The sequence below is a fragment of the Anabrus simplex genome, chromosome 8 (assembly GCF_040414725.1).
Source record: "Anabrus simplex isolate iqAnaSimp1 chromosome 8, ASM4041472v1, whole genome shotgun sequence".
Classification (NCBI taxonomy): domain Eukaryota; kingdom Metazoa; phylum Arthropoda; class Insecta; order Orthoptera; family Tettigoniidae; genus Anabrus; species Anabrus simplex.
Genome location: NC_090272.1, coordinates 195,735,455 through 195,748,080, shown reverse-complemented (window position 1 = coordinate 195,748,080; position 12,626 = coordinate 195,735,455). Strand labels below are relative to the sequence as shown.

At 36.0% G+C, this 12,626-nt stretch overlaps 1 protein-coding gene across 1 annotated transcript in view; it reads right to left on the bottom strand.

Annotated features, from left to right (window-relative positions):
• LanA (laminin subunit alpha) overlaps positions 1 to 12,626 on the bottom strand; it is a 389,558-nt gene that overhangs the window by 171,638 nt on the left and 205,294 nt on the right. The window contains exons 27-29 of the mRNA XM_067152600.2: positions 10,077 to 10,320; positions 5,360 to 5,588; positions 330 to 457 (exon numbers count right to left, since the gene is read on the bottom strand). Coding sequence (XP_067008701.2) covers positions 330 to 457; positions 5,360 to 5,588; positions 10,077 to 10,320 — 601 coding nt within the window. The remainder of the gene's footprint in view (positions 1 to 329; positions 458 to 5,359; positions 5,589 to 10,076; positions 10,321 to 12,626) is intronic.

The following is a 12,626-nucleotide window of genomic DNA, read 5'->3' as shown; positions in this document are numbered from 1 at the left end:
TGCACTTGCCTGACTCATGCCACATCCTTATGGGATTTCACGCGAACTAGCGTACAGATCTACAGCAACAGCAGCTAGAAATTCATTTCACCTTCTTCTCTAGTCACTGATCTGTTTCTGTTATGTTTTCTACGTGTTACACTTCCAGTTTCTATATATGATTTGAATTCATTTTATTTTATTACTTACTTTGATGATTATTAATTCATGTTTCCATATTCAGGTTGTGAAAGACCTGACTCTCACATTTACCTTCTAGAAGAGATAAACATATTCTGTAATGAAATCATTATCTACTGTGGTACCTACAAGCAATATACTGCACTTACTTGTTGGATGGTATGGGCAGTGGACACGCACATATCAGACAATCCACTTGTGTTCCGTAAGTGGCGTTGCCGTAGTAACCAACAGCACACATCTCACAGTGATCCCCAACAGTGTTGTTCTTGCAGTCCTATCAACATCACCAAATATGCATTCAGGATTAACATTTCACTTGCATTTACATCTGTGGAATTCCACATTTTCACATGACAAAAGGTGCTCATTCCTGAGAAGATGTAAAAAAAATTTAAAAGTTGTGTCATGATGACTTACCCATCAAGAAGAGGGTAAGCAGGCAATTGGACAAATGGTTTATAAGAACATTTATTTTCCCAGTGAAAAAAAATTATAAAAATTACAAAACAATTATAGGCTATACATATTTACATATACCATACTACTCAAAATATTGTCTCATGTTGCGCTCTTACATTCTCCTTCCATGACCTCATTTTATCTTTGAATGAAAGCATATCTTTTGGGAAAGAATTGAGATGTCATTTGGTAAGCTGATCCATTCACTTTCCCTCTTTTCCACAAATGAATATTTTCTCCCAGTAATTATGCCATTGACTTAACAATAAACTCATGATCAAACCTTTAGTCTTTAATCTGTTTCCAATATCCTCCCAAGCACTTTCCCCCTTATATCTCAAGTACATTATTTGATCAATTAAAATTAAATATTTATTCCTTATCGATACTATTTTTCAAGGTTATAAACTTCATAGTTGGTTCCGTATTGAATTAAGATTACACATAAAATAAATACAAAATTTAATCCACATTCTCAATACTTAACAATCATGCGATGTTTATAAAAAACATCACAATATACTATTACAAAGTACTAGTTTCGGTCCAATAAGGGCCATCATCAGCCTAGCCAAGATACATATGTGTATACCATAGTCCTAAAACAGAGTTGTGCAGTGAGATGAAAGATGAAAGAATGGACTGGGGATGTGGTGGAATGACATACATATAAAATGGTGAATATATGCATGCACTGTTGTAGATGTAGCAATGTTATGTTGATCAGTGACAAATAAAATCTTTTGATATATGTCTCATAAAATTACATATTAATCAACAATTATCTCAAAATTGAATAAAATAAGCTCTATTTGATGAATAGTCTAAGGTTGCACATTTAAAAATTTGGATTATGTGGATTTATTGGACATCACACAAAATAATTCCCTCTGCGCCAATGTTGAACTTCACATCTTCTAGAACTCAATAGAAACATTGGACATTGTTTAAAATCTGGCATAACCCAAATTTTTAAATGTGCAACCTTAGACTATTCGTCAAATAGAGCTTATTTTATTCAATTTTGAGACAATTGTTGATTAACATGTAATTTTATGAGACATATATCAAAACATTTTATTTGTCACTGATCAACATAACATTGCTACATCTACAACAGTTCATATATTCACCATTTTATATGTATATCATTCCACCACATCCCCAGTCCATTCTTTCATCTTTCATCTCACCGCACAACTCTGTTTTAGGACTATGGTATACACATATGTATCTTGGCTAGGCTGATGATGGCCCTAATAGGACCAAAACTAGTACCTTGTAATAGTATATTGTAATGTTTTTATAAACATTGCACGATTGTTAAGTATTGAGAATGTGGATTAAAATTTGTATTTATTTTATGTGTTATCGATACTATATATATATTGCCTTAAGCAATTTCTTCAGTACATGTTTCGTTTTTATACAAACATTTTCAACTACAAGTGCCCTTGCTTAGGTGAAAACAATAAAAATATACTAAGACACAGCTTTTCTAAAATTGTCTAAAGACATGCATAAAAACTTTAACTTGAACTCCTCTTTAGCTCATTACATTACCTTAATAAGCAATAGTTTCCAAGCTTTTATGCATGCTTTTAGACAATTTTAGACAATTTTAGAAAAGCTGTGCCTTAGTACATTTTTATTGTTTTCACCTAAGCAAGGAGACTTGTAGCTGACGATGTTTGTATAAAAACAAAACATATACTACTAAATGAAGAAATTGCTTATGGCAATAAATATGTAGTATCGGTAAGGTGGAATAAATATTTAATTTTAGTTTATAAAATACTTTACACATCGATACAGATCATGAAGTTGATTGCATGCTATGTCAAATATATTCACACTATTCTTGCTCCCAACCTCCTTTCCGATAAACCTTCCCGTTTGACTTTCTTTAGTATGGTACTAACACCACTAGTCGTCTTGTGGTATCACTTACCTAGCTGCTTTCCTCTGTACTCACTCCAACTCTTTTTATCAAAATATCTTGATATGGATCCCACATGCCTAAAGAGTACTCTAGTTGGGATCTTACAAGTGTTAAACATGCCATCTCTTTCACGCACCTACATACACATTTTAACATCCTCATTAACACGTGCAGTGACTTAAATACCTTTTTGACCACATCCTATATGTGCCTTCCCCAGTGAAATTTACCACCCACTAATATGACCCCTAAATATCTACAATTATCCTCAAAATTTATCTTTTCCCCAGTTATTTTGTAATTGCCCTCTATCCTGTGTGTCTTTTTTCCAAAGCTAAGTGCTTGACTCTTTTCAAAATTAATTGTCAGCCCATTTCTCTGAGTCCAGGTATGCATTTTTTACACTCATTTAAATAGTTCACTTTTCTGTATACAACTAAATTATCTGCAAAATATCTGATTTATGAGTTCAATCCATCTTGTATATTGTTCACATAAAATATGCCATTTTACTGTCTTACAGTATGTCACTCCCTGCTTTCCGAGGTCCAGATACTGACTCCTCTACCTTTACCCTCTGCTTCCTGTCCTTCAGGAAAACTCTCACCCAATCTATAGTACGCCCACCTTTTAGTGATACATGGACACCCTAGAGCTGAATCGGTCGACCTCTGGTATTTTCGAGATTTGTATTGGCAACCTTTGAAACACAAACTATGAATCGCTTATGCATCGCTGTGCGACATCTGACATACACTTTACGTACTAGTACTGTTGTTGTTTACACAGCAAATCCAAACTATAAAATTCATGCTAGGAACAAGATTCGCATCGAGAAATGTTATATAATGGTATATAACGTGTGTATGACACAGTTGATGGCTTAAGATAATAAAGGTTTAGAAAATTTATATCGATCGAACATATTATCGACACAATTCAGATTTCATGTCCATTCAGTTGACAGTATTACCAGAACCGGGAGAGCTCGCTTCTTACACCTCATCACTGTAAAAAGAGATATCGCTAAAAGGTGGGCGGACTATCCTATCCTCTCATCCAGTCCTATTTTTCTCTTTGTCATGGTTTACCCTGCCAGAGACTTTACACAAGCCTATTGCTATACAGTCCAGCTGTTTACTCTTGTCTAAAACTTCAGGCACATCCTGCTAGAAACCAGTAGACTTGGCTTCCCAAGAGTATCCTGCCCTGAAACCGAATTGCCTAGTGTTTAGCCAACCAGTATGTTCTGAACATACCCTTATATGTTAATCTACTATACCTTCAAAAACTTTGCATAACGAACAGTGCTCTTCCTATCCATTATTTTCCTGAAGACTGGTCACGCTTCCCAGTCATATACAGATATGTCATTCATTAGAATAATTTCTGCCGTGTTCATTTGATTTTACTATGCTTATTGTCAGATACACAGTATTGTTTCTTAAGTGATGATATGGCACATGTAAGACAAGCTGGTCTGTAGTTCTACTATCTTCCTTTCTCCTTCACCTTTGTACACTGGTACTATCAGAGCCTCTCTCCATTTTTCAGGTATGACCCCAATATTCAGAAAACAATCAAATGTCCATCTCAAGTAAGGTAGGATCTATATTAGCCCATCCCATTTTCTTTAACCATCCCCCCCCCCCCTTTATGCCATCAACTCCTACAGCTTTTCTTGCATCTAATGCCCTATTTCCCTTATAAATTTAACTGTTATTGATCTTCAGCTGTCCAAAATCATAGTAATTTTCTAATCTGAATCTTCCCCTCCACCTTGAATCCCAACTATAGCACCATATTGTTTATTGAAAATTGATCTTTTCACCATCATCAGTTATGAACTCCTGACACCCTTTTTAGGCCTGGAATTTTATTTCTCACTCTCTTCTGTGTTCTAATATAGCTATATGTATTTCTCCAACTGTCCTTATATCCCTGTCTCCCTGTTTGTTTGTTTGTTTGTTTGGTTTTTTTTTGGTTTTTTTTTTTGCAAGCTACTTTACGCCGCATTGACACAGATAGGTCTTATGGCGACGATGGGATAGGAAAGGGCCAGGAGTGGAAAGGAAATCTCCATGCCCTTAATTAAGGTACAGCCCCAGCATTTGCCTGGTGTGAAAATGGGAAACCATGGAAAACCATCTTCAGGGCCACCGACAGTGGGGCTCGAACCCACTATCTCCCAAATACTGGATACTGGCCGCACTTAAGCAACTGCAGCTATCGAGCTCGGTGTCTCCCAGTTACCAGCTTATCGAATTAGCAGTAGGCAGCAAGCTGTACTCAGTTGAATGAACTGGTTGGGTGCTGAGAAGAAACTGATCTAGAACTGGGAATGTTGAGGAGAGAGCCAATCTATTTGAAGAGTTTTTGTTTGTTTTCTCTTTCTAATAATTAATTATATTACTGATTTCATGTGCCACTAACAGTTCTTATAGTTGTCAAAGATGCTAAGGAGCATGAATTTTGTCCTTTAGGTGAAGAGCCTAGTGCTAGTAAATCGATCACACAAGACTGGCACATGTGAGCATCTTCAAGTACCACCTCATTGAGATGGGGATTAAACCCACCAACTTGTGTTCAGAAGGCCAGCACTCAGCATGGCTCTTCTTTCCATTACTACCTCATCTCACACCAGCCTGTCATTGTGTTTATTCTACTGTGTGTTCTTACCCAAGTTCCTCTCTTTCTATATACTAGCTTTTCTATAAGTTACAAGTGTCTGACATTTCAATAGCCTAACTGATAAAGTGAAGCAAATTGACTCACAAAACATATTCCTGTGATGGGATCACATTTGTCAGAGTGGCCATTGCACTGGCAAGGAATACAAAATCCTCCGAATGGTCCAGTCTGAGCGCGGTAGTATCCTGAAGCACAGTCTTCGCAGGACAGACCCTTGTAGTTAGGAGGACACTGGCACTGCTCCACAGCTACAGCTTTACCTAAGACAGGATTGTAGGCCTCTGCAGCAACATCTAGTGTCACATTCATGAGCCTGTAACAAGCAGTGACAATGTTCACACAAAGGCCAATTTACAGATCACTTCAATGGCACTGGTTCAGGCAAATCTATATATATAAAGTAACTTGTCCTGACTGACTGACTGACTGACTGACTGACTGACTGACTGATTCATCATCGCCGAGCCAAAACTACTGGACATAAAGAAATGAAATTTTGGGCATATATTCATATTAAGATGTAGGTGCTCGCTAAGAGAGGATTTTTGGATATTCCTTCGCTAAGGGGGTGAAAAGGGGGGTGAAATTTTAAAATGAGTGTATCTATATCTCAAAACTTTTAAAGTTTACAGATGTAAAAATTGGTATTTAGAATCTTCTTTAAAAATAAGGAAACACGTATTTTTTTGTTTTCAGATAATCCCAATAGGAGGGGTGAAAAAGGGTGAAAATGGGGAAAAAAGGTTGAATGCCTTTAATCAGGATACCGGTACTTATATCTCAGAAACTGAAGATATTACAGACCTGAAAATTGATACTCTTGATCTCTTTTAAAAATAAAGAAACACGTATTTTTTTGTTTTTGTAAAATCCAATTAATGAGAGGGTGAAAGGGGGGTGAAATTTTAAAATGAGTGAATCTATATCTCCAAACTTTTAAAGTTTGCAGATGTAAAAATTGGTATTTAGAATCGTCATTAAATATAAAGAAATGTGTATTTTTTTGTTTTCGGAAAATCGCAACAGGAGGAGTGAAAAGGGGTGAAAAAGGGGTTGAATGCCATTAATGAGACTACTTATATCTCAGAAACTGAAGATATTACAGAACTGAAAATTGGTGTTTGGGATCTCATTTAAAAATTAAGAAATACAATTTTTTTTGTTTCTGGAAAATCCAATTAAGTGGGGGTGAAAAGGGGGTAATACTTTAAAATGAATGTATCTATATCTCAAAACTTTTAAAGGTTATAGATGTGAAAATTGGTATTTAGAATCCCCTTTAAAAATAAAGAAACAAGTATTCTTTTGTTTTCGGAAAATCCCAATAGGAAGGGTGTAAAAGGGTGAATAATGGGTTGAATGCCTTTAGTGAGGCTACTTATATTTCAGAACCTGAAGGTATTACAGACCTGAAAATTGGTATTTGGGATCTATTTAAAAGTAAAGAAACATGTATTTTTTCGTTTTTGGAAAATCCAAATATTGGGGGGTGAAAAGGGGGGTGAATTTTTTAAAATGAGTGTGTCTACATCTTAAAACTTTAAAATTTACAGATGTAAAAATTGGTAGTTAGAATCTCCTCTAAAAATAAAGGAATACGTATTTTTTTGTTTCCTGTAAATCCCAATAGAAGGGGCGTAAAAGGGTGAAAAATGGGTTGAATACCTTTAATGAGGATACGTGTATCTCAGAAACGAAAGATATTACAGAACTGAAAATTTGTATATGGGATCTCCTTTAAAAATAAAGAAACACGTATTTTTTAGTTTTTCGAAAATCCAATTAATGGCGGTTAAACAGGAGTGACAAATTGGGGTGAATTTTTTGAAAGACTATTCTACAGAATATCTTGGAAACGTAAAATGTTACAGACGTAAAAAGTGGATGTTTGGAATCTCCTGTAAATGTAAAGAAACATAGGTGATTTGTTTTTGGAAACTCCACTTAAGGGGAACTCAAAAGTGGTGAAATTTTAAAATGAGAATTTTTACAGTATATCTAAAAAAAACTTAACATGTTACAGAAGTGAAAATGGTATTTTTTATCTCTATTAAACATAAAGAAACGTGTATATTTATTTTTCGGAAATACCACTTGGGTGGAGGGGGGGGGGGGGGTAAAATGACTGAAAATGGTGTTGAATTCTTTTAATTAGGCTACTGATATCTCAAAAATGAAGATGTTACAGACGTGAAATTTGATATTTGCAATCTGCTTTAAAAGTAAAGAAACACGTATTCTCGGAAAAACCAATGAAGTGGGGGAGGGGGGTGAAAGAATTGAAAAATTAATTGACTTAATTGTATGAGAATATATACATCTAATAAAAACTAAAGTTGTTACAGACGTGAAAATTCGTATTTGGTTCTCCTTTAAAAACAAAGAAAAACGCGTTTTGGGTGGGAAATCATCTTGGAGGGTGGGAGTGTAAAGGAGTTGAATTCCTTTCATGAGGACACATAAATCAAAAACTGAAGAAGTTAGAGTCATGATAATTGGTATTTAGAAGATCCTTTACTATTAAAGAAACAAGTATTTTTTGCGGGAAAATTCACTTGGGGGGGGGGGGGGGGGAGTAGTGTGAAATGAAGTGAAAAAATTAAATCTCAAAACTGAAGGTAATAGACGTGAACATTGGTGTTTGGAATCTCCTTTAAACATAAGGAAACACGTCTTCTCTTTTGGTGGGGGGGGGTGGCGGTAAATAAACTTAACGGCGGTGGGGTGTAGAAGGAGGTGAGACCAATTGATTTTACTGTTCTTAATGTACTTATAAGGATCCTCCGTTGCTCACGCGGCAGCGCGCCGGCCTCTCACAGCTGGGTTCCGTGGTTCAAATCCCGGTCACTCCATGTGTCATTCGTGCTGGACAAAACGGAGGCGGGACAGGTTTTTCTCTGGATACTCCGGTTTTCCCTGTCATCAGCCATTCCAGCAACACATAATAATAATAATAATAATAATAATAATAATAATAATAATAATAATAATAATAATAATAATAATAATGTTCCGGACCGTCGTCAAATGTGCGGACCGCGCCGGAAACGGCTCCTGGACGGGTAATGACTAAGAATGCAGTCCGGCCGCGGGTTCAGTACCGCCAAGGCACCCAATATGACACCACGCCGGATCTCCTGAAGGATTTTATCTATATTAAAAATTATTATAGGAAAAGATGACAAAGAATTACGGACCCAACTGACCGGGAGGAATACCTGAGCCTAGCCCGGGAAGTACGAAATCGATTGCTGGAAAGGAAGATTGAACAATGGGAGGAAACGTGACCTAATCTAATAGAAAACGAGTCAGATCGGGAATTTTGGTGGATTCTCGCAGAAAACGAGTCAGATCGCGAATTTCGGCGGATTATATATCTAAAACAATAAGCATTCAATTATAAATTTCAGGATAATACCGTAGCGAAGCACGGGTATCTTGCTAGTAATAAATAAATTTCTCCACTTTAAAGGATCTGCATTTGGAAAGTTCCTTGACTAGTCTTGTCACAATATATTCCTGGATAAATCTATTTTGATACTGTACGTTGCATCTGTGGTACTGAGAAGGGAGTAAATAAATGTAGTTCATGCCTGCTCAGATTATCTTTCTGAAAAAATGTTCTTGAAGGTCCATCTTTTCAATACATTACATGTTTTTTATTAATTTACATAAATAATGTTACATCATTACTATGTCTTTAAGCGGGACATGTTTTGCCTATTTTTAGGCATCTTCAGCCGCTGTTCCTGATATCTAAGATCAAAATTGCTAGGATCCTAGGCTTTGTTTAGGATGAAATATTTAAAATAGTTGGACCAACATGAATTGCTCCATCTAAAAAGTTATGCTTACACATGCTATATATCTTATAAAAACATCCGGCTAACATGAATTGCTCTGTTTAAAAAGCTATGCTTACACATACTATACATCTCCTAAAAACATCCTTGACATGATTGTTACACTTTAAAACTCAATGATATACTAGTTCAATCCAATGTTACATACAATGACATTGGGCTGGCGTGGATTGCTCAGTCTATAATGTCCAACGTGTGTGCAACATACGAAAACTTCACTGACTTGATTGCCACTTTTTTGTGATGTTTGTTTTTTGAGATAAAAATTCAGATGTGGTTTCATGGGATGTTGTTGATGTGGTCAGTTGTCTGACTGTTTTTCTTTTTCGTTGCCTTGTGATGAATAAAATTAAGTAAAACAGGGCTGCCTGCATAACATGTCCCACTTAAGGCATAGTAATGATGTAACATTATTTATGTAAATTAATAAAAAACATAATGTATTGAAAAGGTGGAGCCCTCAAGAAACATTCTTTCAGAAAGGTATATATTGCTAAATACGGACCTAAGAAGATTTGTAACTTGTAATGGTCAGATTACACCATAACACAAGTTGACTGGGCCTATTTTATACCAGAAAAATTGGGGAAGTTCTTGCCTAGCAATGGTATATTATCCCCTAGGTTAACCTTCCTTCCTCCTTCCTATTCATCTTGATTCATTGCCTATATCCTGTCTTTGGTAGATAATACATATATAAAGGTTTCATTACACTTGAAGTCTACAAAAGATGTTCAAATAATGCTTTGAAGAATAGAATGGATATTAAATTAATGTTCAAATAATGCTTTGAAGAATAGAATGGATATTAAATTATAGACCATTAACACTTTCAGTCATAATTTCACATTAAGTCAAGTGAAGTTCTTCCCACATTTGTAATAAATTTTTAAAAAAGTTTCCTGAAGAAAGAAAAAAACATGAAAAAAGGACTTTACCGCGTAGTGACACTGTCGTTCCAGTATGAGGCTCGGATGTAGATGCCTTCTAGTTTGGTAAGAACTTGCATGAGCTGCTCTCTGGTAGCTGGAAGTCCGTTAGGTTGCTGGAAGCTACTTTCCACCATGGGCACGGAGGCAGTGTACATCACCAACGCTGGAGGCTGTTCTTCTGAAGAGTGGAGCAGGTAGATATCTCCACTGTGCAGGATGACATCGGGTTCACTCACAGCATAGCCAGATCCTAGAATAGAGATCACAGAACACTTCTTATGAGCATTAACTTAAATCGTTCATGATTGAGAAGCATTTGTTAAAAAGTCAAGCTACAAATAGAAATCCACAGCCTGTTTCCAGTTATTTGACCAGATCAGGAATGGAATGAATGAAGCCCCAATCTAGAGGCGAGGATAGGAACTGTGCCATCAAGTTACAACAAAGGTGTAAAATATATACAGAATACAAATGAAGTCATGCTTGAATAGTAAAATGATTAATGAACAATAATTGCCTGGAAGAAGATCGTTTTATAATTCTCAAAAGAAAGGCAAATAAAATACTGAAGCCTACATAATTTGAAAACTTAATTTGGAACTGGGTATAAATAATGAAATCATCATACACTAAAGGCTAAGCCTTGTCACTGCAACCATCCTTCTCTCAGTCCTGCTGTTCTGTTCACATCCTTGTAGTTTTTAAATCCCGTAAGTTTCTCACATCCTTGAACTATATCTTCCTTGGTCTTCCTCTTCCTTTCTGTCTTAGTATTTTTCCTTCAAAGATGTTTACTAGAAAGTTTTTATGTCTCAGGATATGACCCACTAGTTTTATTTTCCTTCTTTCCATATCCTTTATCCGTCTCCATTGTTCATTGATTTCCTTTAGAACATCTCGATGATTATTATTATTTTTTTTTTTTCTTTCAGCCCAACATGTCCTTGTCATTTTTCTCCAAATTCACATTTCAGTTGCTTCCAATAAATCTCTTACCTTTTTTCCTACAGTCCAGCTCTCACAACCGCAAAGTTCAATTGTTAGGCATGTGGAGAAAGTGTAGAGAGGAAAAGGAACTAGGGTACAGTGTTATCCAAAAATTAGATTAAGGCAGATGTTGAGGAAAATAGAAGGACAAAAAAAAAGACTTATCTTCAAAAACATTTACCACAATTTGAACTGAAAATGTGGACTTACCCTAGGGTGCTTAACCCTTTCGCACTCAGCGCTCTTCGGCGCGAGAGGTTATGGCGAGAAAGTTCTCGGCGCCGATACATCGGCTCTGTCCTATTTAGGGATTTTGGTCATTTGCGTGGCTGTTAAATCATAACAGTTGATCGTGACGGTACCTTAAAGCATTGAATTTGCGTTTTACTCTACAGATATATCCACCAGCCATACAAAATATTTTTATTTTCGACAAATGAAATCTGTTGACCGTGAATGTTTATGTTGTGGTAATTTGAAGTTTTATTGCGTAGATCTGTTTTGGTTGGCTTATGAACACAACAATTTCATCTTGCTGTGAGTTTAGTTTGGAGTTTATTTCATTTCTTTGGTATATCGTGTGTTCGCTGTACTTCGCAAACTATAATTTTACTCCTTTTCATAACTCCGTTGTTGCATGTGCTTGCGTCGTCTTTTTATCGTAATGGTTAGGCCATATTCAAGGCCGAATGAGGCTGATATCCTTGAATTTTCAGATGATTTAGACAGTAATAATGATCTTCTTTTGCCGAAAGTGATTCGCATTATGTGGGGAAATGACACAGTCACAGCTGCTCACCGTGCATCGGACCGCGAGGACCTGACATCGATGACCGTTACATGTACACTGAAAAACTTTTTTGCCATTCTTCATGAGTGAATTGCAGCATACACACAATACTGATATCAAATTATACAGAATTAAATGTTCTTTCTTTCACGTCCAAGAGTAAAGAAGGAAGACTCAATAATGTCTGATTTTTCAGTCATTTAAAATTATTTTTTTAAATTTATTTTCAAAATTTAATAATTTTTTTTGGCTTTACCACTAACAATACGTCCTAGGTATATTCATTTCTGAAATGCTCATAGTTTCCTGTATTAGTGTGATTTATTTTATTTTAATGTGTGTTAAACTGTTTGCATGTTGATTTTTTGTAATTTGGTTTGGAAAATGACAGAAATTAGTCTGAGTGTCTTTGAGCAAACCCCTGCATATAGGCTGAGTGCTAAAGGGTTAAAATACCATGGGTGGCAAGAGTAACTAATGAGGAAGTCCTGAAACATATCTCTCATGGAGTCTGGGACATACCTTATGAGATTCCAAACTTACCTTCTACAGCTGATTATACAAGGTAAAGTCAAAGGTAAAAGAGGAAGAAGTCAAAGAAGAATATCATGGCTACACAGTACAAAGCAATTGACTGGGCTATTTACTGTCAATAGTCTACTACACATGCGACCAACTGGACAGAAATGCAACACGTGGTCACCAGCATCTATTAAAGGAGAAGAGAAAAGAGAAGTGGTATATAAATGTTATACCCATTCATCATAATTTAAAAGCTC